This window comes from Setaria viridis, chromosome 7 (assembly GCF_005286985.2).
Source record: "Setaria viridis chromosome 7, Setaria_viridis_v4.0, whole genome shotgun sequence".
Classification (NCBI taxonomy): Eukaryota; Viridiplantae; Streptophyta; class Magnoliopsida; order Poales; family Poaceae; genus Setaria; species Setaria viridis.
The window spans coordinates 29,808,803-29,833,350 of NC_048269.2; the positions used below are offsets into that span (position 1 = coordinate 29,808,803).

General features: G+C 45.8%; 7 protein-coding genes and 1 non-coding gene across 10 annotated transcripts; 4 read left to right on the forward strand and 4 right to left on the reverse strand.

The window, feature by feature from the left end:
- Positions 1-371: 371 nt before the first annotated feature.
- Positions 372-6,685, reverse strand: LOC117862624 (CRIB domain-containing protein RIC10). Its single transcript, XM_034746126.2, has 6 exons — positions 6,667-6,685; positions 6,478-6,563; positions 6,236-6,336; positions 6,045-6,126; positions 4,714-5,369; positions 372-4,569 (listed from the first exon to the last, which is right to left on the reverse strand). The coding sequence occupies exons 2-5, from the start codon at positions 6,533-6,535 to the stop codon at positions 5,131-5,133; spliced, it is 480 nt and encodes a 159-aa protein (XP_034602017.1). The 5' UTR covers positions 6,536-6,563; positions 6,667-6,685; the 3' UTR covers positions 372-4,569; positions 4,714-5,130.
- On the forward strand, positions 576-1,532 carry LOC117862622 (uncharacterized). The gene is made up of 3 exons (XM_034746124.2): positions 576-1,015; positions 1,114-1,188; positions 1,287-1,532. Exons 1-3 carry the CDS (start codon positions 722-724, stop codon positions 1,452-1,454), a joined length of 537 nt encoding a protein of 178 aa, XP_034602015.1. The 5' UTR covers positions 576-721; the 3' UTR covers positions 1,455-1,532.
- Positions 6,686-7,153: 468 nt separating the features above from the next.
- On the reverse strand, positions 7,154-7,372 carry LOC117866026 (small nucleolar RNA U3). The gene has a single exon (XR_004642726.1). It is a non-coding gene; the product is annotated as a small nucleolar RNA U3 (small nucleolar RNA).
- A 770-nt stretch (positions 7,373-8,142) lies between these two features.
- Positions 8,143-10,742, reverse strand: LOC117865781 (APO protein 4, mitochondrial). Its single transcript, XM_034750019.2, has 3 exons — positions 10,387-10,742; positions 9,938-10,218; positions 8,143-9,540 (listed from the first exon to the last, which is right to left on the reverse strand). The coding sequence occupies exons 2-3, from the start codon at positions 10,195-10,197 to the stop codon at positions 8,814-8,816; spliced, it is 987 nt and encodes a 328-aa protein (XP_034605910.1). The 5' UTR covers positions 10,198-10,218; positions 10,387-10,742; the 3' UTR covers positions 8,143-8,813.
- A 331-nt stretch (positions 10,743-11,073) lies between these two features.
- On the forward strand, positions 11,074-12,889 carry LOC117863154 (polyubiquitin). Its single transcript, XM_034746751.2, has 2 exons — positions 11,074-11,223; positions 12,266-12,889. The coding sequence occupies exon 2, from the start codon at positions 12,266-12,268 to the stop codon at positions 12,725-12,727; it is 462 nt and encodes a 153-aa protein (XP_034602642.1). The 5' UTR covers positions 11,074-11,223; the 3' UTR covers positions 12,728-12,889.
- A 4,087-nt stretch (positions 12,890-16,976) lies between these two features.
- LOC117865622 (peroxidase 1) lies at positions 16,977-19,156 on the forward strand. Its single transcript, XM_034749846.2, has 4 exons — positions 16,977-17,412; positions 17,508-17,696; positions 17,997-18,165; positions 18,527-19,156. The coding sequence occupies exons 1-4, from the start codon at positions 17,116-17,118 to the stop codon at positions 18,949-18,951; spliced, it is 1,080 nt and encodes a 359-aa protein (XP_034605737.1). The 5' UTR covers positions 16,977-17,115; the 3' UTR covers positions 18,952-19,156.
- A 126-nt stretch (positions 19,157-19,282) lies between these two features.
- Positions 19,283-20,815, forward strand: LOC117864853 (NDR1/HIN1-like protein 10). The gene has a single exon (XM_034748934.2). It carries the CDS (start codon positions 20,043-20,045, stop codon positions 20,685-20,687), a length of 645 nt encoding a protein of 214 aa, XP_034604825.1. The 5' UTR covers positions 19,283-20,042; the 3' UTR covers positions 20,688-20,815.
- Positions 20,793-24,428, reverse strand: LOC117865621 (zinc finger BED domain-containing protein RICESLEEPER 2-like). 3 transcript variants are annotated; one of them, XR_011898833.1, is made up of 4 exons: positions 24,304-24,428; positions 23,657-24,013; positions 21,249-23,463; positions 20,793-21,148 (listed from the first exon to the last, which is right to left on the reverse strand). XR_011898833.1 is itself a non-coding variant. In XM_034749845.2 (4 exons), exons 2-3 carry the CDS (start codon positions 24,009-24,011, stop codon positions 21,344-21,346), a joined length of 2,475 nt encoding a protein of 824 aa, XP_034605736.1. In that variant the 5' UTR covers positions 24,012-24,013; positions 24,304-24,427; the 3' UTR covers positions 20,793-21,148; positions 21,340-21,343. The 3 variants fall into 3 exon arrangements, 2 of the variants coding, with proteins under 2 accessions (XP_034605736.1, XP_072151317.1); XM_034749845.2 differs by having other exon boundaries at positions 21,340-23,463; positions 24,304-24,427; XM_072295216.1 differs by lacking the exon at positions 24,304-24,428 and adding an exon at positions 24,103-24,273 and having other exon boundaries at positions 21,340-23,463.
- Between the last annotated feature and the right edge of the window lie 120 nt (positions 24,429-24,548).

Here is a 24,548-nt window from a genome sequence, read left to right on the forward strand (position 1 = left end):
TCGCCGGCTCTCCACCAGCACGATCGCCCACAGCCGCGCATCGTGATCTCCATGCCCCCTCTGAATCTTTGCCTGATTCTTCCGCTCCGTGTCCGAGGCAGCTTTTCGCCATTACTGCACTGCTACTACTACTACCGATCCTGCTCAATTTCCGACCGAGTTGATGGAACGTATGGCCACATGGGAAAACAAAAGCTGTTTCATAATCCAGTTCAAAGTCAGCAAGGGAAAAGGAAACGTGGATTCATCACAGAGACCAGAAAACCTGCAGCAGCAGCAGCAGCAGGTGAAGTGGAGCTCTCACTGGGAATACACGTCATTGGCCAGTGCTGATATACATCACAACCGCCTCATCGATCGACTCAATCAGCTGGAAAAGTAGTACACTATGATAGTTATTATCATTATAACCGATACAATATACGCCACATGGTACTGTGCCTAGAACAATTCTCGATCATTACAGAATAAAGTATGCAACGGGAAGATTCTCGGAGAGGGATTTTTCAACTGTATTCCACTGACAGACTGTTCATACTCATGTACTGCATCCACTATTCTTTCCTGTTCCTTCCCTGCAGCTATAATAGCCACGGACTGCAGCGTGCCTTCACTCGACATCCAGAGCTACCAAAGCAGAACATCAGAGAAGAAAAGCTTCAGCTTCGGCTCCTTCTTCTTCTTCTTCTGCTACTTCATTCATACAGGCGCTGAACAAACAATGGAGAACAAATCACCATCCTCATGCGTCAGCCCAGCACCCACATCCACCATGTCAGCCGGCGAGAGCAGCTGGGCGGTGCACATCGCAAGCTTCCTCGCGTCGTCACCGCAAGACAGAGGGATGGATCAGCAAGCAGCAGTCTCTGGTGGTAGCTTCTCCTCCGGTTTCTCTTCTTCGTTCAATTCCTTCGACGACGATGCATCCTTCATCACGTCTGAGCTGATGTGCGATGACGACGAAGAAGATGAGTCTCTACAGGACACTGCCTGTTCTTCTGCAGCTGCCACAAAGGTTAGCAAAACTGGAAAAGATTCTTTAGTTCATAGCTTGTCAAACAACAACATTACGTAGCTTGCCTTCTAACGTGATTGAGGTTTGTATATACACAGGTAGCTACCATGGAAAATTTTGATATCAAGGCGATGCCAATCATGGATGCGAAAGAGTTCAACATGCCCCAGCTGGTATATGCTTCTGAAACAGTCTCTTCACTTTCTTTTTGCAGATGATGATTGCTTGCCCCTAGTTTTACTTACATTTGTGTGTTCTTGGGATATTGCAGGCCAAGTACTTTGAAGCTGTGGGTTCACAACAACCAGTGACCAAAGCGGATCAACAACTGATCAATAGTTATAGTAACAACGCGAAGGCACTGTATGAGAGTAACGAGCTAAGGAAGAAAGGGCTTTGCTTGGTCCCTATCTCCATGTTGATAAACTATCTCGGATGATTAAAGTTCATGTACTACCATTATTCAATGTAATTGTATACAATTATATAATAGTTCATACATCGCACTCTTCTGTCAGCTAAGAGAACCTACTCCCATCCAGCTGTTGAGCTTTTCTGATCATACCATTCAAACTAAGAGGAAAAGAAGTATTCAACTATGAAAAAAAAAGAAGCAAACAAGCAAAACAAGATAATCGAGTACATGGTAGTGAGAAAAACTTTCGAGGGATGAGGGTACCCACAGGCCCCCACCGATCACGCCCGACCGTGCCGTGTGGGCTAAGACATGAAGACGCGTGGAGCACAAGCTAGGAGACCGGGCGAATCAATTCAGCCTGTATATCACGGGATACTTGTTGTAAACCGACTCAGATTGCTTTCCATGTAACAACCGACTAGGATTAGATCCTATCCTATCCGATTGTAACCCTATGTCATCAGCCTATAGACGCCCCTTGAGGGTAGATCGACTCTTCGCATCCCATACCAGCAATACAATCCATCAGAACACAGGACGTAGGGTATTACCCTCCGGAGGCCTGAACCTGTCTAAACCTTGCACCCCTGTGTTAACATTCGAGCTCTTGGTCTCACGATCTTCCCGCCTACAAATCTACCACCTGAGTACCCCTGGTGGACTGTCGATGACTAAATCTGATAGTTGGCGCACCAGGTAGGGGTGATCGTAAGATCCTCCCCAGCGAGCTCGATGGCATACCGCCCCGGCGTCATTTTCCCCGAGAGCATAAAGGACTTCCTCGCCAATCCGATCCAGCTCCGCTTCGGGAGCGGTGGACTCCGACTCCACCGCCTCCTTCGCCGACTCGGCATCCGCCGCTAGCTTAGCATCTGTCAGATCTGCTTCGATGGAGTAAAGTCTTCATCCGAGGTTCATCATGCCGCTTGTCCAACAGGTCGGCGATCTCTCTTAGAGGGTAAACCGTGCAGTGTAACGCGTTGGTTGCTTGCAAGTTCGAAACATGTATCAGCAGAGAAATTTGTCAAACTTTATGGTATAATATATGCCCATCGCACAGAAACACAGGTGATTAACCAGCAATTAGTAGAGCGTAACAGCTTAGTTACGGTGTGAATCACGAACTTAACAAATTAATAATATGATTAGCTGCTTCAGTCAGTTTGAAGTCCACATGGTTAGGGATTCCCTTGCGTTTGTGCACACGTCAGTAATATGATGACCAACTAGAAGCAAGCTGTAATACTGACCTCATGACACTGGAAGCTAGCATATCTTTAATGAGTGGCTAGTACAAAAAACCTGCTTAATTAGTTAGAATAAGCATAAGCGGCATCTCTGACCTTCCAAAAATACAAAGTCCTGACCAAATCAAAACAAGTAATTTAGTCTTCATGGAAAAGTTCTGTTCAATAATTCATACACTCATTGCAGAGGTTCCAACTAGCAACATTTTTCTCTCACAAAATAAGATATTTGCATGTGCTACTACAAGGAGACAGTTAGCATCAAGTGGACCATGAATTCTGGACAAGTAAGAATATTCTACGGAATTCCCCTAAATAGTACCAAGCATTGGCATTTTAAAGGACATGCGTGTCCTAGAGACATGCTTCTCATTCATCTTACTGGAATTTACATAAGCCCTTCAGTTTTCGAAAGAACATGAACCTTTCTGACTGTAATACCTGTTTAGAGTTCTGAAAGTTTGGCAACCGAGTGCGCCACTCTAGCATTCAAATGCAGAACAGAATCAAAGATGGGCTCAAATACTAGTTTACTCCATGGTAAAGATAAATATGCACATTGCATGGCACATTTCTGTGCATTTGTGATCTTTTGATGTCCCAAAACACTTATACTGAGTAGAGTAGCTAGCTGGAAAAGGCAACGGTTATTTTAATTTGCAAGTTGTGACTATTTTTCTGTTCCACTATACATCCCTAGTGTTTCCAAACGGACATTTTCCGTAGAAGAGCTCATTGGATAAGTCTTTAATTAAAAAAACCCACTTGGCATGTCTGACTGGCATCCTCAGTATTCATCTATTCGATGGACTTTTTGGTGCCAACCTAGCATTTGTAGATTTAAACATCACAGCTGTTGGGAAGTTCTTTAGAATACATAGTCACTTACAGGAGTCCATGATAATCACTATAGTTGACAACTGAACTAAAGTGCCAACAATCTGAATAGTGAGGCATTTCAGAGATATTTAATGCGAAAATGTATCATTCGAGAAAAATGAAGAAAGAAAGACAAAAGGCTAATACAGAGAAGGGCATCTTTCATTTAACTGAAAATACTAATCAACGCATATGCCAAGTTAGAATTTGGAATATTGGCTACTACCAAGCTGGAGTACATCAAGCATAGGGTTCTTCTCTATCTAAAAGGGATTCCTTGTTCAGTGTCACATTGCTACTACTTGTAATTAGTAGGTGACCTTGGGACATACTGAAGTGTGAATCTAATCGCAGGCCAGTGACAACCGCCGATGCCGAACTGAAAGGCCACTGTCAATTTTCTACTCATCGTTGACCAAAGAAGAGAATTTTAGCTAGACCCTTCTCCTTAGTCAAGATGGCAACAGACTAACATAATACTCCAGACGTTGGTATGATATAGCACAAGGGCCAACCATAGCCGGGGCAGGTTCATAGAACGCAGTGGTGCCGGAGCCAACCAAAGGCATCGGAATCAGCAACGGCTAGGGATCACCGGCTCCGAAAGAGACAAGGAACCGATTATGTGTTGGAACTGACAAAATAATTCGCATAAAAGAAAGAAAGAAAGAAAGAAAGAAAGCCTCCAGTCCAGTGGTTAGAACTTTGTAACCTTCCGCATCGTTTGAACGAATCTCGATCCCCTCGCAACTTGCTCCAAGCCATGTACTTTTCTGGCGCCACGCGCATCGCTGGAGGCTGCAGCCGATGCGGGCTCATACCATACGGCGCGCTGGCACATGAGTATTCGACTGCCGCCGCATCCGTGGATGGTTTTGGAGCACTAATCCATTTGCAACATGTATTGTAATAATCTTTCCAGACGTCTTGGCTCTAGGCAAATATTTAGTAAGCTCACAGTCACAGATCCACTCATTGAGAGCATACTTTTTAGCAGGTTGCTCGCCAATCTGCAAGTGTTGGTAGGAAAATATGGAGCAACAATTCAAAATCGACTCATGGGGACCCCACGCTCCACTGGACAAGGAGAAAATGGGGGAAAGAAAGGAGGATCGACAGTTGCTACTTGCCACGAGCGCGAGAGTGGAACTCACTTGCGTGGCTTATTCGCCGACGGCGGGATGGAGTACCGCGCGACGGAGCGAGCTCCGGCGGCCGGCGGCGGTTCCAGCTTCGGGGCAGGGGTGGAGTCGTCTCAGTAAAAGATGGGCCGGCCAACGCGGAAATAACTCGAGCCAGGCCGTCAGAAGGACTACCCGGCCCATAATAACAAGGCCATGGGCTGATTCTTCTTTTCTCCCGGACTAAAAGAAAGACCATGAACAGACTGGACCTGAAGAAACGATAAAATGCCCAGTTCCGGGGGAAACAGTTTGTGACACTCCATTCCGTTGCATTCATTCCATTTTCATCTGCAATCCAATCCCAGTAAAACAAAGTCGAGACAAACAATCGTTGTACCATTTCCTACACAAACACAACAACACGGAAGACCGGAACACGGTTTTGGATCATTGCGTGCCATCTGCAGCAACGCCGACGGCAGCCTCAGCCTCGACGGCTGCTGGCGGTGGTGGCGCCAACTCGTCCGTGGACGTCGGCGGCGCCGCCGGTGAACCGTCCTCCGGCTTCTTCCCCCTCGCCTTCCTCGGCGGCTTTGGAACGTCCGGGCACGTAGCCGTGTCCTGCCGGCCGGTGCTCTCTGCAACCGCGCCGAAAGCCGGTGTGCCCAATGGCTGCGGGTCGAAATCTGTGAAAACAGCCGCCACAGAACGCGTGTCAGCGACTGGCAAGAAAGAACACAAACGAGCCCTTGCTCATCTAGGAAGCTGAGGAAAAACAAAATCAGTGTGTGATCTTGGAAGAAGCAATGTGCTTGGCCTGCCGCCCCGTCCCCGCGCGAGGGGCGGAGGATGTCTGCCGGTTGCCTGATCGCGGTCAGCGCCTGTCGTCTGAAACACCAACCACTGGTTCTCTTTGGAGTCGGACCGCGTCAGGACCAAGCGTTTGGGGAACCCAGGCATGAACGACACCAATTGATCGTGTCCCCATCACAGGAAGCTTCAGGTTTGCCTGCGTTACCGTCTCATGAAGCAAGAACCAAGATATCTTCAAGAGAAGTCTCCCCCATTGTTTGCATAAAGCACGAGAAGAATCGTGTCAATCGCCATTTGTCTGCACGACCCATTGCCTACCACCAGCAATTCAGAGATGCTGCTGGTAGTTCAGACTTCAGAAACCTGATGAAGCCTGATTTTTTTTTTCTTACTAACATGTGCTCTGCGATTACAGATACGGGATCGAGGAACCAACACAGAAGTTGCCAAACACGGTGACAATCACGTGTTCCTTAGAAGAAATAGGCTGCAACTACACCGAACGGAGCAGTGTATTCTGTACTGAAGAGCAGGACGCATGGCCATACCTTGAGAAGCCCAGGAGGTCCCTGTTGATGCTGCGAAGTTGCCCAGCGACGAGAAGTCGGGGGCAGCCATGATGTTGTTCATCTAGGGTATGCAAGATACGCAAAGCAAAAAATATAAACTAATCAGACATTTGGAACAAGAAGTTCAGCAGTGCACTGAAAAAAATTCAGGCGTGGCGTGGCGTGCTTACCCAGCTCGGAGATGCATTGCCCGCCGCGCTATCCCAGCCGATGTGCGCGACGTGCTTCACGTCCGTCGGATAACCGATCTCCATCTCGTGCTCCTTCGCCGCTGCAAAGAACGATGCAGAGAGCAGTCACTGAAGATACAAGATGTGCATTGTGCGAGCAGGTAGGCAGGCCTCTGTCTGTCCTTGTTCGCCGTACGTGGCCAATGTTCAGAGTTCACATGTGAAGGACGGGATTCACTTACCGAACATTCGGGAGATGACCTTGATGCCCTTGAAGAACCCTTTCGCCTTGAACGCCATTGGAAGCGAGGCGACGCTGCACGGTGGCCTGCAGAAACAAGGAGGCAGAAAGGAGAGGGCTCTGAGCAAGGAGAGGCAGTAATCCAAAGTTTCAAAGGCTTTTCTGGCCCTGACAAGGATGCAGCATCAACCTGGTTTTGTGACCTTGAAGAATGAGTTATCATCGCACGCACAGTGATGGATTGGTGATACATGTCTGCAAAAGTGCTGATCTGCATCCTCTGGAGTTGTTGGCGATGTTGACATCAGCTGTTTCGGCTGAAAGATTTGCATAAACAATAATTCTGTATGCACCCGTGATTATTTATTTATTTTGTTTATCGCCTCGCGGAATTCTAGTCTTATATTGAAAGATTGGTGATAAGCGAAAATTCTATAGCAACCAATAATTAAGAATGGTAAACTTGCATTAGAAGGCAGAATCATCGTAGAATCCTGTCAACTCCTTTTGCGACTGACAGCAAAATTTAATGGGTTTCGTAGTTGACAGGTTGCCCCTTCTAGATTCAAATTTATGTCAAAACGAAACACAGCTTGCAAGCTACACGAGGATATAAGTATTTTGCCATGATTACTCACAAGATGCAAGATAAAAAAAAGAAAGGAAAAAAAAAAAAGAACCTGTCAGACAACCTGAGGGCCACCCCAGTAAGGCAAGCCTGACCAGGAACGATCCTCTACAGCCGTGGATGGAGCATCAAAGCTCAATCCAGGCCGTTAATCACGCTCTGGCCCACAGGTCTTGAATCATCAACCAGGCTTAAGTGCTTGCCTCCTTATTAGTCAAGGATGCAGCGGTACGATCCTATAGAACAGATCCTGTTCAAGTAAGGTCGTGACGCAACAGCCGAGGCTCAGCCATATAAGCAGGGCGAAACCAGTCTGCGCTTCCGAGGTGGTACTAAGAGTTTCGTCTGGGTTCAGCTCACAGTGCTACTAGCTAGCATTCTATCTTGGGCCACAGCCCACAGGGTTCGGTAAAAAGGCCCAGGCCTTTGGAGGCAATCCACCAGCAGCAGAATTGGCAGATACAGATTTTCCCCACTCTGTCACTGCCTCACTGCCAAATCCAGTCCACCGCATTCGCATCGCGTGCTGTTGGAAGCGAAGGCTCAAGCAAGAAAACGATGTGCCTTTGCATTGCAGTTTGACAGTCTGCGACTTTTAGATTCACTCACTGTCTGAATTTTTTCGAAATTGATTCCAAAGTCGAAATTAGATCAAGTATTCCAATGTCGTAAGCTTGCACGACAGCATTAGAACTGTCCAAGGTCCATAGAGATTCAGACATTAGTATCTCTGCGCTATGTTTATGTACGAAGCATTACGGCGTGCCTTGCGGAGACAGATGCCATGTACAGTCACAAGTTACAAATCAAATCCAGTGCACAATATTTTCTCCTTATCTCATATATAATCATATAGATTAGCATCATTGCCAGCAGAAACACTTGTCATATATCAAACTCATTCAGCTTTCGAGTAAACAAAACTCATTCAGCTTTCGAGTAAACAAAGAAGATCATTCAGCTTTGCAGCTTTGGACTACAGATGTCAGCAAATGTGACTGGAATCATCAGTATTCAGTACAGCAAAAAGAACACAAGTGAAAACCTGCATGCAAAATTACAGCTTTAAGAATGAATTGCTGCGCATTGTGACAGCAGTGTACATAGATAATACAGAATATGGCAAATTCTCTTGAATGTTCACATGGCTTGCACACAACAAAATTGCCCATAAGGCTAGCAGAGACAAGCAGATAACCGAGTGAGGAGGGGAAACAATCTAAGGTACAGCACTGTGGTGACATGACCAATCAAGGTAATACTCTTTGCAAAATAAAGATAACAATGAAAACACTGATGTTACAGTAGCTGAGTTGAGTAACTGAAGAACAGACAGCAGGCTAGTCCTAAAGCTCTACCTCCATTCTAGAGAAGCGTGAAAAACTGCACAAATGAAGGGCAACGAAGTGATCTCTTCTAATATTTTACAACACACAAACAATTTTCCCTTATTGTCTGAGGATCTTCAAATCAGTAGTTTTGTTTAGTACGAACCTTCTGAATTCTGATACACTTGAGAGTTGAGAACTTCAAAATGGTGTATCTGCTTATTTGGCCATTACTGTTAACTGATGGCTTCTACCAGAGCAATCTTCTGCACCCTTGAAATCCTTCACAAATAAAAATATTTTGGTGTCCGATCTATACAGTTCCTGTCTACCACCAAATATAAATCTAACTAGGCAATCAACTTTATAAGACATCTGGTCTCATCGAACAGGTGGTGCTAAGCCGTGTGTCTTCATCATGCAATGGTATTTCGGGGGTACTCTTGCACCAACTTGCATGCAGAGCTCAATGACAGCAGGCGCATGGCCATAATAATCCCTCCCGCCGTCCACCAGAACTGGTGGGTCATGAGGCCGCCGATGCCACACGATCTTCTGAGGAACTAGGTCATCCACTCCGGCCTTCTTCCACTTGTGCATCCCTTTCCAGCCCTCAAACTTAAATACTCCACACATTCTGGCCTTGTGCCCTGATGGCCCGACATGCACTTCAGAGCAATGCTCACAAACTTTAGATGGGTACACCAAAAGGAGTTTCGTGACACCTAATCTCAGGCTTTCCCATGCATCCAGTGTTGTCTGACCGATATATCTGAGTTGATCTGGCAAAATAGGAGCAGGTTGTTGGCTGTGGCCTCTGACCGTTGTAGATAGCTGTTCACTTCTGTATAAAACCTCATCAGGTATATCTGCACCTGCCTGATGGCAGAGCTCGAGTACAGCTGGGACTCGGGCGTAGTCAAACCTCTGGTCATGCTTTATCTCATCCTGAAACATTTCTCTCAGGTGGAAAGCCTGGACAGGGATAAGGATGTCATTCAAATTGCCAGGACCCCATTTATGTGGTCGGTCCTTGATCATACGCTTGAAACCATGGCATGTTTTCATCTCATGACCCGTTGCTCCAATGTGAACTTCAGGACAAAACCTTCAGCGCAAATCAGCACAGAAGGTGTTAAAAGGATTCATAAGATGCAGAAAATTTCAGGGCAGGAATCAATAAACTGACATCAGATAGACAGAACCTTGACCGGCGAATCAACACTGAGAACAGGCATAAATATCACAGAACTGTTAACTTGGTATCGCGAGAATTGGATCAGACAACCTAAAATTGTGACGATACACAACACCAACACTAATTTATGAATACAGTAGTATTTCTACTCAAGTTTCTTATGCCATTTCTACCTTTTTTTGGGAGATTGCCTAATCAAAGATGCTGTACTTCACAGAAAGCATTTTTTTAGCAAACATATATTACTGAGTTTATTATTTCTGTGTTAAGACAAGAACACTACTAATTTCACATTTCTTTCCCTTACTTGCATGAATGCACAGGAACAGCTTTGAGCAGTGTGGAGACGCCCTCAGTGACAATCTCCCTAGCCCTCATGACCTCCTCCGCGACCGGGATCATCCGCTTGATTGGGTACTCCTTCGACCGGCTCTTAATTCTCTTGAGAATCATCGGCCGCAGCTGCTTCCAATCCACCCTCGAAGAAGAGTGCCGCCTCTGGTTCAGAACTGAACCGCATAGCTCCAAGCATATGTAGCTCCTGGCTCTTCGCCCAAGAAACGCCATTGGAGACCATAAACAGCAAGCCTACAATTTTGCATATGTAGTTCACAATTTCTTTATAAAAAGAAAGTTCACAATTTTGCATAAGCGGATGAAACAAACGCTGAAGGGTATTGACATAGATAGAAATTCCTTCCTACAACGGCTGATTATGTTAGAACTAAGAAACACTACTGGATCAGAAGAACTTACAGGTCGGGGAGGTCGATCTGGCGAACCGCGCCAGGCCCCTAGCAGAGGACCCGAGGCCAAGGCCGCTTGCGTGGTGCCACCTGAAGACGTCGTATCTTCGAGGGCACGATTCTGCTACCTGCGCCGCCCGCTCGCTGATACCGCCAGCAGGAGGCGTTTCCGCGTCGGCGCCGGAGAGCAGCCGAGGAAGTGCCGGCGCCGGGAGCGGCGAGAGGCGGCGCTGGAGAGAGGGGGCGGCGCGCGGTGAGCAGATGGGACGCGGGGTGCTCGGGGGAGGGGCGGCGACGCCGGGCGCGCAGAGATGAGAGGGCGGCGAGGGCACGGCCGCGCCGGGAGCCGCCGTGCGGGAAGGAAGGGGCGGGGGACCGGCGCTTGCAGGATCCTGAAATGGGCTTGGCCAACTAGGGATCGATGGAGCCGTGAGAGAGTTGGGCTGCAGTCTGTCGGTTTACTTGGGCTGCATGGGCAAGGTAATTGGGCCAATCACCTGGGCCAGTCCATATAACTTCTCCCAGCTTCAGTCTTTCAGCCCAAACATGGCGTGCCGCGAGCTTCTCTGGTGGTCTGATAGGATACGAACGGCTGTGATCTGACCCTGCCGACTCCGTCAGGGGATGCGGCCGTGCCGGATACGGACATGTCACCTGGTGCCACGTGGTTGGTACCCATTGGCTGGTACACGAGGTGCCCGAGGCGGTAACCCCACAGAAAATCTCTTGGCACCGCCTCACCCGAGCTATATATTGCGAGGCCCCTCACGAGCTCTTCTCATCGATCGCAATCACCGTCTAATCTCGCCAAGGAAAGAACTCTTCGGCAGCTAATCGACTCGTCAAGGTAACTAATCCCCATCAGACTCCCGCTTTTAAGGTTTCTCGCGATTCAATGTCCAAACCTTTCAGTCGAGTTATAACGCTTCGCCGGATTTGATTGGTGAAAATTGTTGAGAACCTGAAAATTGTTGGGAACCAGTCGGGGTTTGCGCTTTAGGCATCTGATGATATGATCTCTCGGTTGTGTAGATCGATCTAAATCATTGTGTAGAGTTACTGCGAAATTTGTGAATGATCTATTATATTGTGAGTAGATTTAGATTTGTTTAGCTCGTCTATCATGATTATTTTTTGTTTAGCAGAACATTACGATTATTTGCAGTGTGTTTCATATGAGATTGAGATGTCTATCGATGAGCTCCATTGCTGATTTTTTATCTACAGTCTTTTTTTCGTTAGTCTTGGCCTTAGTTAGTTCACTAGTTGTGACAGCTCCTAAATTCATGTTTATTTTCATCTTCTGTTCATACTGTACTTGGACATGTATGATTAGTGCTGAGCTTTGTCCTAGTTGCAATTTATTAATCTGGAATGCTGGAGTTGGTTCTTCTGTTGTGGTTTCGTATTTCATTCATAGGCGAGTCTTCTATGTAGCTCATGTGGCTCTCTTATTTCTTTTTTTTGTTGCTATTGCTAGTTTGGAACAGCTTCTGGGCTAAATTTTAGCCTTGTCATATCGGATGTTCGGATACTAATTAGGAGGACTAAACATAAGCTAATTACAAAACTAATTGCAGAACCCTAGGCTAAATCGTGAGACGAATCTATTGAGCCTAATTAATCCATCATTAGTGAATGGTTATTGTAGCACCACATTGTCAAATAATGGATTAATTAGGCTTAATAGATTCGTCTCGCGATTTAGCCTAGGGGTTGTTTAATTAGTTTTGTAATTAGTTTAGGTTTAATACTCCTAATTAGTGTCAAACATTCGATGTGACGGGGGCTAAAATTTAGCCCCCTCCTCCCAAACAATAATTATACTGACCCATGTCGATTCAGATGTGAGCTTGTGACATTAATTGTACACCTCATGCCTTCTGCAGATGCAAATCTTTGTGAAGACCCTGACTGGCAAGACCATCACCTTGGAGGTCGAGTCCTCGGACACGATCGACAATGTGAAGGCCAAGATCCAAGACAAGGAGGGCATCCCTCCGGACCAACAGCGCCTTATCTTCGCTGGCAAGCAGCTTGAGGACGGCCGCACCCTTGCTGATTACAACATCCAGAAGGAGTCCACCCTGCACCTTGTCCTGCGTCTCCGCGGTGGCATGCAGATCTTTGTGAAGACCCTCACTGGCAAGACCATCACCCTGGAGGTAGAGTCGTCTGACACCATTGACAATGTGAAGGCCAAGATCCAGGATAAGGAGGGCATCCCTCCGGACCAGCAGCGCCTCATCTTTGCCGGCAAGCAGCTTGAGGACGGCCGCACCCTTGCGGACTACAACATCCAGAAGGAGTCCACCCTCCACCTCGTTCTCCGCCTGCGTGGTGGTCTGTGAGCTGTTGCTGTAGTGCATGGTGTCATCGTGTCATGGTTAAATTGGAGTTTCGGGTTAGCTAAATAAGTACTTTAGGCCATCGTTCTAGTATGGCAATATGTGTAAGGCTGTGTGTGCCTTTTGGACAAGTATTATATTTCATATATCAATGTTCGTTCTTAATATCCTCTGGCGATACTATCTTTTTGTTTGCTTGATGGTTGATCGAGTGCTGATGTGGTTATTTTTCGTCTCCTTTTTTGTGCTGTTTTTATCAACCTTAAGCTGTTGATGTGCAATCATGCAATTAGTGATATTCCAGTGCAATTTTGATTTATTCTGCTTCTCATGTTCTTGTGGTTTCTTTCTTTGGGGTTGTATATTTTTGTTGTCCCAAATTTTTAATAGTGATGTCTTATTAAAACTTTAGTTCTAACATTTGTCAACCTGTCCACTTTCTCTGCTACCTGACAGTTTCACGTTTGGAAGTTCTAAAAGTTTCTGGAACAGAGTGTGCTTGGCAATGCAGAGTTATTTCACACTCTGTAGCGTCAAGTTGTAGTGTGCTTGGCAAATGGCAATGGACATCGATCATGATCTGTTGTGCTCCTTGCTTAGACCTCGTGCTAATTTAGAATCAGGGCCTGTTTGGCTCCACCCTGTTAAAGTTTAACACCCGTCACATCGGATGTTTGAATGTTAATTAGAAGTATTAAATATAGACTAATTACAAAACTAATTGCACAGTTGGAGTGTAATTCGCGAGACGAATCTATTAAGCCTAATTAGTCCATGATTTGACAATGTGGTGCTACAGTAACCATTTGCTAATGGTGGATTAATTAGGCTTAATAGATTCGTCTCGCGAATTAGCACAGGGTTCTGCAATTAATTTTATAATTAGCTCATGTTTAGTTCTTCTAATTAGCATCCGAACATCCGATGTGACACTGTTAAAGTTTAGCGCCTCGTATCCAAACACCCCCTCATTCAGATTCCTAAAAGGCACAACAGGTATATCTTACAAGCCTCTGCGTCTTCTTTGAACGCTGACCACTCAGATCATCTCCTCGGTTGAATCATTAGTGTAAGCGCATTCTTGTGAATGCCAATTTTCTTCATGGTTATGTTCCTCGTGTCTTGAATTGTTCCTATCATAGTTGTAAATTGTCCTCCGCATTCTGTAACACTCTGTTTGGCCAACGATGGCCCCTGATCAATGAAAAATTCAGGCGGTCCATAATTCCTTTCTTCATATTCGAGTGATCTTGATCGAATTTGATTCCCTAGAAATATGCAGTAGCCAACTAGATATGCAGGAAGTAACCAAACTGTTACCTTCTGTAAGTATGATTGTTGTCTTATAACCAAGCTGTAACTTTCCATGGAAATAACTGAACCTGCAGCTGTTTACAATTCGTGAAAAAATTTCATGGCACGAATTCTCTTGTACACCATAACTAGTGTTGAGTGAAGCAGTCATTGCAAGCCACGATTGGTCAACTGAACAAGTATGTATGATCTGTTAAAGACTTAGACTTTAAGTTTTGAACAACCAGAAGCAATCACGTTTCAGTTACTCAACAAACAGTTGGATGCATTGTACAATTCATGTCATCATAAACATCAGACTGTTAGTTTCTTGATTTAGTTTCACTTGTAAAATATCTTTATACTCATTAGTGGTGGTCTAAATACAACCATTAGAACTGAAGTTTGGTTAAAATATGGGTGAACTTAGCTTATATTTGTTGAAGATGACATTTCATCAGTAGCAGGTGGTTGTATAGTCCGACTGATACACCAAGTTTGCCAATCATGAGTTCATGACAGGGCATAGGTTCTGTATGATTTGTTACACAAGTCTCTATGCTGTGTTAGTCTTCGGGCTTGAAGCAATCTTTCTTGAGTTACATATACGTTTGACTACTGGACCTGAGCTTTTCTTCAAAACAAAGCAGTCTTTATGTATACCAGCTTGGTAAGGTTAATGATCAAGTAGCACACTGATCTTATCCTGGTGATCTCCTTTTTACTTGATGATTTTCTCCTGCGAGATGAGCGCAATCAGCACGGGCTTGAAATGTCCTCGGAATCCTACAAAAACATGCGCTAGGAATATACCTTTTGCTCAATTTTATTTGGAAAAAGAAAATATGTTTGTCAATGCATTTGTGTTTCAGTATATTTTGTTGATATATTGTTGTTTAATTAGGAGTTGATAATCCAACAGACATAGTATGTTTTCGGTATCCAGAACTGTAAGGGTTCCTACGAGATAAGGTAGCTGTCATATTGAATAAATTAACTCCTTTAAACGAGTAAAGGAGATAAAAGTTCCATTTTCATTTCTTTTCCCTTTGCATGCATAATTTGTTTTTTCAGAACAAACACTGAAGGATATAGTGATAATCCATAGCCTATTTTCCTTCCAGAAAATATTCATTTAGTAGATAACCGTATGCTTAATTTTCAGTACCTAAAGCTTCAAAAAAAAATTCAGTATTTTTTTAAACATATATGTATATGCAAACAAGAGATCGTTTATAAGTTTGTAGCAAAAGTTCCTGTAATAAGTCCATAACCATTTTCTAACTACTACTATTACACTAAAGCTCCAAGATTTGGAGCCTCCTCATGCATCATGGCTCCACATGGAACCCACATATTGTTCCATGTGGGACCCACACACTATTCAAGTGGGACCACGTATTGTTTAGGTGGATCCCACGTGGGATCCAGACACTATTCAAGTGGGACCAACATCGTTTGGTGGGATCCACTGTACTGTCAGGTGGGTTCCATGATATTTTAAAAAAATTATTGATAATGTTTTTTCTATTTTTTGGATTTAATAGTAAGAAAGTATAAATATATTTAATTTTTTCCTACATATAAAAATAATAACTAAACTTTGTATACTTTGTTCATCTGTGGTAGCCCCACTGCATTTTTGGACTTTGCTTTCAAATGACCGAATTGGGCTACTGCATTTTTGGACTTTGCTTTCAAATGACCGAATTATTCATTCATTGCTAATTATATCTTTTATTTCTATGAAAACCAAGAATCAGTGTAACATAGCATGTTATTCCATTAGCTATATCAACTAACATCCAAAAGTCAGTGAATTCCTAAGAAAAAAACTATACAATACTTGAATGACCATTATGATAAAAAAATTGTTTGAATTTAATATTAGATGCCATCCATTTGATTTTAGATTATTTTTTAATTTGATTTGATCCATTAATGCGATGCTACTTTGAGCATAGAGCATCTCCAAGAGAAAGGCTATCTCACTCTCTAAGCCAAAATTTGTCAAGTCCGCTGGAAAAATATGCTCCAACAGAGTTGTTATCCGGTTAGCTATCCCATCCAGCTTACCAAATACTCACCCACACTATCCAAACTTGGTAGGTAGGTTTGGCTTGCCAAATGTGGGTCCCACGTCCAAAATGGGGAGTGCAAAATGGAGAGTCTGTTGTAGTGTGAAATGAAGAGGCTGTTGGAGTGGATGGAAAGTGTAGATTTTAGAGAGAAACCTAGCTATTGAAATTTGGAAAGTGAGAAATGGATAGTCTGTTGGATTGAGTAACTTAATATGGAGAGGAATCTTTTTACCAACTTGGTTAGAGAGTCAAATGGAGAGTCAAAAATAGATAGTTTGTTGGAGTTGGTTTAAGATAACAAATTCCCATTTCATCATTATTTCAAGTTAACATTTTTTATAGGCGTGCGATAACTAGTATTTTTAACCTTTCATCTATCTTCGAGTTTTCATAACCATCAGAATACAGTTTTCATTATTGGTCTGGTATGGAATCTGAGAATATGTATGCATCAGAATCAATCTACCCCCAAATATATTAAACTAGAAACACAGTGTGAGATCACAGCTAGCAGCTTAGAGTTCAAGTCTTTGGTGTGGCACTTTTTAGCAAAACGCTGTACTCTCTGCATCTCTTTGAGAGTGTCAATTACACAAGTGACTGGGCACGAAGAATCTCCACCCTAGAACTAATACTGTCGGCGATGCATAATTTGTAATCGGTAAACTAGCATCCCTTCAGTTAATGGGAATCATGTGCTTATTTGCCGAATGAGATATGCTCCACCTGACCCAAGACTTGCACATACTGTTGAGGTCCTATACATGAACACATGCCATAGGGCTCCTGAAATACCGATCCCTAGGCACATGACTAACTCCTAGGCCATATGCTGACTTCATCACATAAGAATAGAATGCAGCTTCAAGGGCATCTGGGCTTCTGGAGCCACTACACTAATACTGAAGATAATGGCTGGCTCACTATCATTTATGTGCAACCTAAGCAACTGGACTATAAAGCAGGCTGCAAGTTCCAGCTCACCTCAAATTCAGCAAGAACCTCTCATCAATCACCATGCCTAGTCGCTTTGCATCACTCATGATGCACAGCATGATTTTCAGACTCCTCTTTGGACTTGTCCTTGCCCTATTCCTACAATCCTTATCAGTGCTAGCCAATCCATTAGAATTAGGACTACAATCCTCATCGTCAGGGCTACCCAATCCATCGGGGCTGAGGGTTGGATTTTACCAGTACACATGTCCGAATGCGGAGGCCATTGTTCGTGATGAGATGACCAAGATCATCTCTCAAGTCCCAAGTCTCGCTGGCCCGCTGCTTCGGATGCATTTCCATGACTGCTTTGTGAATGTAAGTGTGATCATTTTATTCTGTTCTGAACTATTTCAGCCGTGTTCAGACTTCAAAAGGTATGTGACTGAAGAATTGAATGCGCTATGCTGCAGGGTTGTGATGGTTCAATTTTGCTGAATAGCCTATGGGGATTACCATCCGAGAAGGAGGCGATACCGAACCTCAGCCTGCGAGGCTTTGGCACGATCGACCGCGTCAAGGCGAAGCTGGAGAAGGCCTGCCCTGGAGTGGTGTCCTGTGCTGATATCCTGGCTCTGGTAGCAAGGGATGTCGTTGTACTGGTAAGAGATTAATACAAGTCTTGTTTGTTGATCTTCGTTTATCAGTTCTTTTCTTAGGGGAATTTGGCTTGTTAATTCTTCAAGTAGGAGATGTTAACCTATTTTGCTTAAGTGACTCCCCTAATTGGCTGTGTCAATGGCAGCAAAATCTTTCACTGAATTGAGTTTGATCGTCTTCATGTAGTTAGTGGCCAGTAGTCTCCCTTACTTTTGACAATGACTCTTTTTTAAAAAACTTTTGACAATGAATCAATGACTGACGTTAATCCAATGTCTGTTCACCTTTTTCCTGTGCAACAGACGAAAGGGCCTCATTGGGATGTCCCAACTGGGCGTAGAGATGGGAGGAGATCAGTGAAACAAGATGCCTTGGACAATCTCCCTCCTCCCTTCTTTAATGCCGGTCAGAACCTGTACCAGTTCTTCATCCCCAAGGGCCTTGACGCAAAGGATCAGGTGGTTCTACTAGGTAATACACTACTCGCCACATCCTCAACTTGATGCATTATCGTCAATAAAGAAAGAGAGTACCTAGATGATTGGTGCTGGCTCTTTCCTGGTTTTTGTTTAAACCCCATGCTGATCCCAACAAATCCGTGGTAGTAGCGCGCGTTCTCCAATAAAGGTGATACTTTGTAGAGCAACTGTGAAGCAACTTGTTCATGAAAATAAGGCAAAGTCAACAGAATCGGGATTAAATTCTTGTAACTGTAACATGTGCTTACCGTGTTGTTCATATAATCATGTACTCTCTCATAGTCTCATGATCATGTTCATATCTGCATGGTTACTGAAACTGAGAGACTCCTGTGTCTGTTGATCTGCAACAGGGGGTCACACACTTGGGACCTCCCACTGCTCGCAGTTCGCCGACCGGCTCTACAACTTCAGCGGCACGACCATGCCGGACCCGTCCCTGGACAAGCGCTACATCCCGCGGCTGAAGAGCAAGTGCGCCAGCCCCGGCGACACGACGACGCTGGTGGAGATGGACCCGGGCAGCTTCCGGACGTTCGACGCGAGTTACTACAGGCACGTGGCCAGGGGCAGGTCCCTCTTCACCTCCGACCAGACGCTCATGAACGACCCCGCCGCCGGGGCCTACGTCCGGCGGCAGGCCGCCGTGGCCGACGCCGGCGCCTACCCGGCCGAGTTCTTCGCCGACTTCGCGGCGTCCATGGTGAAGATGGGCGGCGTGGGGGTGCTCACCGGCGCGCAGGGGGAGGTCCGGAGGCACTGCGCGTTCGTGAACTAGGTGATGCTTGTGTATAAAGATGCCGCCGGTAAGGTAATTTGTGTCGTGGGTGGATCGTGAGGAGGGTTGCTGATTAGTGGCTGATTTTCTTGCATGTGTAGAAAGATTGCTGTGTTAAGTTACAGGGTGTGCATGCGCCATGTGTTCATCAGTTCATTTGTAATATTTTCATGACATCAAATAAAACAGCTTTTGGTTTAATTCAGTGATGAAGCCATGGCGTTTTGTTGCCTCGATCAGTCAAATGCACAGGCTTGGACTGCTGAAGTTGTTGGTGTTCTGAAGGAACATCTGCAACAGAGTTGCAAGCTTGCACACAAGTTACAGAGTGATGCCGTGACGGTAACAGGGCATGTCGATCAATGGCTGCATGAATAGGAAAACTTGAGGATGAAATATTCTCTGTGGCCACTTGGCGAGTAAAGTGCACATCGTGCAGTAGATGTATACTATTTCATGAAGTGACCCTATCTAAGGGATGAAGCATAAGAACCAAGAGGTCGTTAAGCTACCTCCACATGGTCATGGACCATATCCTCCGGTCAACTTTCTCATTCTTACCTCGCACTCCTCCCAGAGTCCCAGGTGCACTTTCCAGCCTATGATCATCGCCATCAAATTGAGTATTACTTCATCAACAGTTCATAATAGTTTATCTTGCATTCACTCGTGGTGTACTAGGAACGAATTACCTTCTGTTATGACTGATGGATGAATCAAGTGCTATAAGTTACCAAAGTAAGCTTTGTATTTTACTGGAGCCTTTTTCACCACCTTTGTGTGCTCCTCCAATCCGAGCCGAAAGAGCCAAGAAAGTTGTGGAATATGCCCTACACCAACACACGAAGAAAACTACCACCTAGCCTAGCCGCCATGGCTTCCTCCTCCTCTGCCTTTAGTTCCCTCCCCTCTCGTCAAGGAATCACCATGTGAAAAGGAAACCTTTCGGAGCCGCAACAAATCGCTACTACTAGTAAACCTGTCACGTAAACTTGGACGACGAGACGATCAGGGATGCACTGCCAGAGTGCACGGCTATACAAACGCCTACAGATCAAGCACGCAAGCTGCAGTACGTGCTGTACACCGCCATGCCGCCGGAAGCCGCCGCCTCGTCGACGGGCTTCGTCGCCGGCCGCTTCCGCCGCCCACTGCCGGCGGAGCGGCCGCACCTGACGCGGTGCACCAAGCTTCTGTGCTCGGCGTTCCTCACGCTGCTCCTCGTCGCCGGCGTGGTCATCTTCGTCGTCTACCTCGCCGTCCGCCCGCACCGGCCGCGGTTCCACGTGACGTCCTTCACCGCCGCCGGCATCCCGTCCGGCGGGCCCGTCGTCCTGTCGGGGCAGCTCTCCGTCCGCAACCCGAACCGGGACATCGCCTACTTCTTCGACCAGTTCTACCTGTCCGTGGAGTACCGCGGCGCCGACGTGGCCAAGGACCGGCCCCTGACGGCGGCGCCGATGTACCAGCCGCCCAAGACCACGTCGCCGCTGCCGTTCGAGGGCGTCGAGCTGGCGCCCCCGTCGGCCAGCCAGGACATGGCGAAGGACGCGGCGGAGGGCGACGGCAGGGTGGAGATGACGGTGAGGGTGCGGTCGCGGATCAGGGCGCGGCTGGCGTTCTGGGGCAACCGGCACTGGCACCCGCTCCACGTCAGGTGCGAGGTGGCAGTGGGGCCAGACGGGCAGCTGCTGGCCGAGTACCTGCAGAAGCGCTGCAGCATAGACTTCTTCTAGGCGTCATTGCTACGAGCTGTTAGTGATTAACAACTGACAGTGTGTGATGATGCCCCATGCGTGCGTGATTTTGTAAAGGAACGAGTGGTTTGTTGCACGACGAGCGATGACAACAGCATCTTCTTTCATCAACCTAGGACTGCTCCGTAAGGAACTAGGGTTCATCAACAAAGCATGTCTGCGACATTACATTAGAGGCATGAAAAAAACATCTGCAACTACAACAAGCAAATGGCACGGGCTGATATATACACATCTAATTGGCAAACAAGTCAGCAAGAGCTAGCATGTCTGGTACTCTGGTTCACCACCAACCTAGGCAGGGGACTGGATCACCGGCAGGGTTACCTTTAGAAGGCGCTGCAGACATGTCATAGACTTGTTCGGATCATCCCCTGACCAAAACTGCACCACGTCCTAGTTGTTCACACTTCACAGTTCACTGCGGCATGGCACATACCCTGGGATCGAATATTACAAGTGATCAGCACATCGTCAACTATCATGTGTTAGCACGAGTGTGTTGGTCTGCTAGGTAATATTTGATCAATCAAAATTTACCTGGGATACAATGACTCTAGGTAACGAATAGAAGTGTCTCAACTCTATTGATACATACAAGAGGATTAAGCAAAGGATAGGAGGATCTTACTGCCTTATCTCATCCAATCACGAGTACAAACAAGTGCCTCGATTGTCTTGATGCTTAACGTACTGTGGTGCTTGGGAATCACTGGTCCGCTGCTGGTGAATGCCGCTTCAGATTGAACAGCAGATGCTGGCATAGCCAGGATGTCCTGTGCGATAGCAGCAAGCCTTGGGTACTTTGTGGTATGGCACATCCACCAGTTCAGAATATCGAAATCATCCTTCCTTGGAACTAACCCATCCTCAAGGTAGTTGTCAAGTTCCGTAGATTTTTGACTACTTGCTTGCTCATTGAGGTGCTGATCCCAATCGTCCAAGGAGTCGTTATCATCTGCATCAAAGGCTTCGCTTTTTGTAGCACCTCCGTTCGGCTGATCCACAGAATTGCAGTATTCATGGAAGAGTTCCTGGAGTGTTTGGCGTATGGCAGATAAGTAGCTCGCTGATTTTAATCCAAAAGCTCGTTTCAGACGGAACTCAATGAAACTGATTTTGAATCTAGGATCTAGAATAACAGGTAAACATAACCACAAGTACGAATTTTGCCAATACCGATTGAACATTTCCTGCATCTCCGTAACCATTGTAGCAATTTCTCCATGCTCATTTGATGCTTCCTCTTGCAAAACTGTTCTCACTTTCCATATCTCATTGAAGTACATATTTGCTGTTGGACAATTAGGACTAGAAATAACTTCAATAACACGATAAAACGTCCTCAAAATCTTGCAAATAGACTCAGCAACTCCGATATCTTCTGGAGACGCCACTTCTTCAGAAGGAAATGATTTCTTGAAATGCAAAAGAACTTCAAGCCTAAAATAAAATTTGTGCCACCACTTGGCATCTTCCTGTGGGCACTTCAAACTCATCTGCGAAATGACTTCCACAAGCTGGTGTTGTTTCGATGATGAAGATGTATGTACCCCAAAAAACTCAGTTACCATGTCACTGACGAGGTGAATGATATTTTGTTGCACTTCAGAAACAATATTGTTAAGGAAATCATCCACACAAGCAATATCGTATATCTTGCCTCTGATAGGAAGGCACTTCTTCTCTACAAGTGTTTCCTTTAACTTTGAGGTGCTTGTATCATCCCTAACCTCGCCAACATAAGTCAAGCTCAAAAGCTTCTGATCAAGATTCCAATCTCTAATAGCATCCCATATGACGTTGTATGCTCCACTTTCAGACTCTGGGACACAGGCTTCCTTACAATGTATCATCCTTTCCACATTGGCAGGTGAGGACTGAAACATGCCAAATTTGATTATCATTCTGTTAACTTTCCAGTCTTTATCAATAAAATGTGCTGTCAGACAAAGGTAATTTACTGCTGGCTCAGCTCCATCAGGAGTCCAGATGCTTGCTGAAAGAGAGACACGCCGGGAGGAAAGGGCCAGTTTATTTTTAAGGTTTGCCTTTTCCTTCTGAAATAAAGCGCAGCAATGTCCTTCCATATCATTATGAGAGACTGCGTTAACCATAGGGTTGAGGTTCTTTACAAATCTTCTCATTTCTTCATGCTCTACAATTGATAAAGGATAACCGTGCAAAGCTATCATTCTGGCTAGCTCTTGATAAGCAGTTTCCTGATCAACCTTCCTTGTGCCTATGTCAGTAGTTGTAGTCATAAATGAGGTCCTCTGTTTCTTCAGGCTTGGAAAATCTGCCGTTGGCAGAGGTTGATGTGCTGGAACCACTTGAATGGGCCGGACTATAGGTGAATTGTCACCAGAGCTACCAGACCTGAGGAGCTTGCTGTTGTATTCTGCAGTCTGAATCTTCCCATTTGTCAAGGAAGGAGAGAGCTCATCTTGCCCCCTGGACTTCAAACTAGGTAAACTAGAAGGGTAAAACACACCCTTCTGACTCCGTGCTTGACAGGTCTGAAGATGCCGACTAAGATGGCTTCTTCCCCCATACTTATTTGCACTGAGGCGCTTGTGACAATGCACGCAGTCTGCAGCCTGGAGCTTCCCCTCAACATAGATAGGTGAGAACTCTTTCCACACCTTCGACTTGAATCTGCCAGGAATCACTGAGTTTATGTCATCAAGTGTCTCTGAAATAATCTGATTTACTGGATCACCTGGAGTAACCGGTTCATTCTCATTCACCAAAACTGCATATAATATAGATAGGTTACATACATGCCGTGAGCAAAATCACCTTTATGAAAAAGAAATATCTACGCGATTAGATCCTAATCTACACAATGCTAACTTAAACCAGCAGAATACTAATAGACTCAAGTCGCACAAGAGAACATCAGAAGTCATCTAGAATCTAACGCACAAAGGGAAATTGAAGTATACCACATGGGAAGTAGGAATCCTTCAGCCGCCGCCGCACCACATCCTCCTTGCCTGGGCAGATCTTCTGATGCCGCCACAGATGGCTGGTCCCATTGGAATCCTTGCAGCTCATTCGGCTGCGGCAGTACAGGCACTCTGCGAACTGAACCTTCCCATTCAGGAAGATTGGCTTGTACTCCTCCCACACCTTGGACCTCTTCTTGTGCTTGAACCTGAACGTACTATGACTGTGCACCCCGCCGAATGCCCCTTCCACTCTCATGCTGGCATCCTCCTCCTCCTCCTCCTCCTCCTCCCCCTCCTCCTCACGCACTTCGGGATGCTCCACAGCTTGCTGGATTATAGGGTGCTCCATAGCTGCCACACAGCGCAACACCAAAGTATCAGACAAGTGGATGCAATCACCAGCATGCTGCTAGCTACAGAATGGACAGAGCAGAGCATACATCTCCAACAAAACACACTAAACCACTAGACGATTAGCAAGATCTGCATACGCATAGTACTCCGCCATAATCACCAAAACTAACGGATCGCGTCACAAGCAGCACACGGGAAGTCCAAATCGTGCAAACACACGCGCATACAGGCTGCTAAATCAAGAAATTTTCTGGGAAAATCAGGCGAAATCGAGGCGGAGGGGTCACCTGGAGATGGAGAACCTTGGGGGCGCCAGAGCCTCACTGGGAGGGGGATCGAGACTCCGGTGGGCACGGTTAGGGCATCGAGCTGGATCTGCGGGCGGGGCGGCGGGCGGGCGGGGCGGGTAAGGGTAACCCATTCCTTGCCTTGGGTCGGGTAATGGGCCAACTCCAATGGATGGGCTTAGATGGGCTTACTCTTCTGTGGGGCTTCAGCCTGTTTTTTTTTTTTTTTGCCCTTTTTCGACACG

Excerpts from the sequence above, each read along its gene's own strand:
- LOC117863154 (XM_034746751.2), top strand. The coding sequence starts at position 12,266 with ATGCAAATCTTTGTGAAGACCCTGACTGGCAAGACCATCACCTTGGAG.
- LOC117865622 (XM_034749846.2), top strand. The coding sequence starts at position 17,116 with ATGCCTAGTCGCTTTGCATCACTCATGATGCACAGCATGATTTTCAGA. Across the intron at positions 17,413-17,507 it reads TCCATGACTGCTTTGTGAAT|GGTTGTGATGGTTCAATTTT; the intron begins GTAAGTGTGATC and ends GCTATGCTGCAG. Across the intron at positions 17,697-17,996 it reads CAAGGGATGTCGTTGTACTG|ACGAAAGGGCCTCATTGGGA; the intron begins GTAAGAGATTAA and ends CCTGTGCAACAG.
- LOC117862622 (XM_034746124.2), top strand. The coding sequence starts at position 722 with ATGGAGAACAAATCACCATCCTCATGCGTCAGCCCAGCACCCACATCC. Across the intron at positions 1,016-1,113 it reads CTTCTGCAGCTGCCACAAAG|GTAGCTACCATGGAAAATTT; the intron begins GTTAGCAAAACT and ends GTATATACACAG. Across the intron at positions 1,189-1,286 it reads AGTTCAACATGCCCCAGCTG|GCCAAGTACTTTGAAGCTGT; the intron begins GTATATGCTTCT and ends GGGATATTGCAG.
- LOC117864853 (XM_034748934.2), top strand. The coding sequence starts at position 20,043 with ATGCCGCCGGAAGCCGCCGCCTCGTCGACGGGCTTCGTCGCCGGCCGC.
- LOC117865621 (XM_034749845.2), bottom strand. The coding sequence starts at position 24,011 with ATGGAGCACCCTATAATCCAGCAAGCTGTGGAGCATCCCGAAGTGCGT. Across the intron at positions 23,464-23,656 it reads GGATTCCTACTTCCCATGTG|TTTTGGTGAATGAGAATGAA; the intron begins GTATACTTCAAT and ends TATTATATGCAG.
- LOC117865781 (XM_034750019.2), bottom strand. The coding sequence starts at position 10,197 with ATGGCGTTTCTTGGGCGAAGAGCCAGGAGCTACATATGCTTGGAGCTA. Across the intron at positions 9,541-9,937 it reads GTTCCTGTGCATTCATGCAA|GTTTTGTCCTGAAGTTCACA; the intron begins GTAAGGGAAAGA and ends TTTGCGCTGAAG.
- LOC117862624 (XM_034746126.2), bottom strand. The coding sequence starts at position 6,535 with ATGGCGTTCAAGGCGAAAGGGTTCTTCAAGGGCATCAAGGTCATCTCC. Across the intron at positions 6,337-6,477 it reads GGTCATCTCCCGAATGTTCG|CGGCGAAGGAGCACGAGATG; the intron begins GTAAGTGAATCC and ends CGTTCTTTGCAG. Across the intron at positions 5,370-6,044 it reads GACCTCCTGGGCTTCTCAAG|ATTTCGACCCGCAGCCATTG; the intron begins GTATGGCCATGC and ends CTGTTTTCACAG.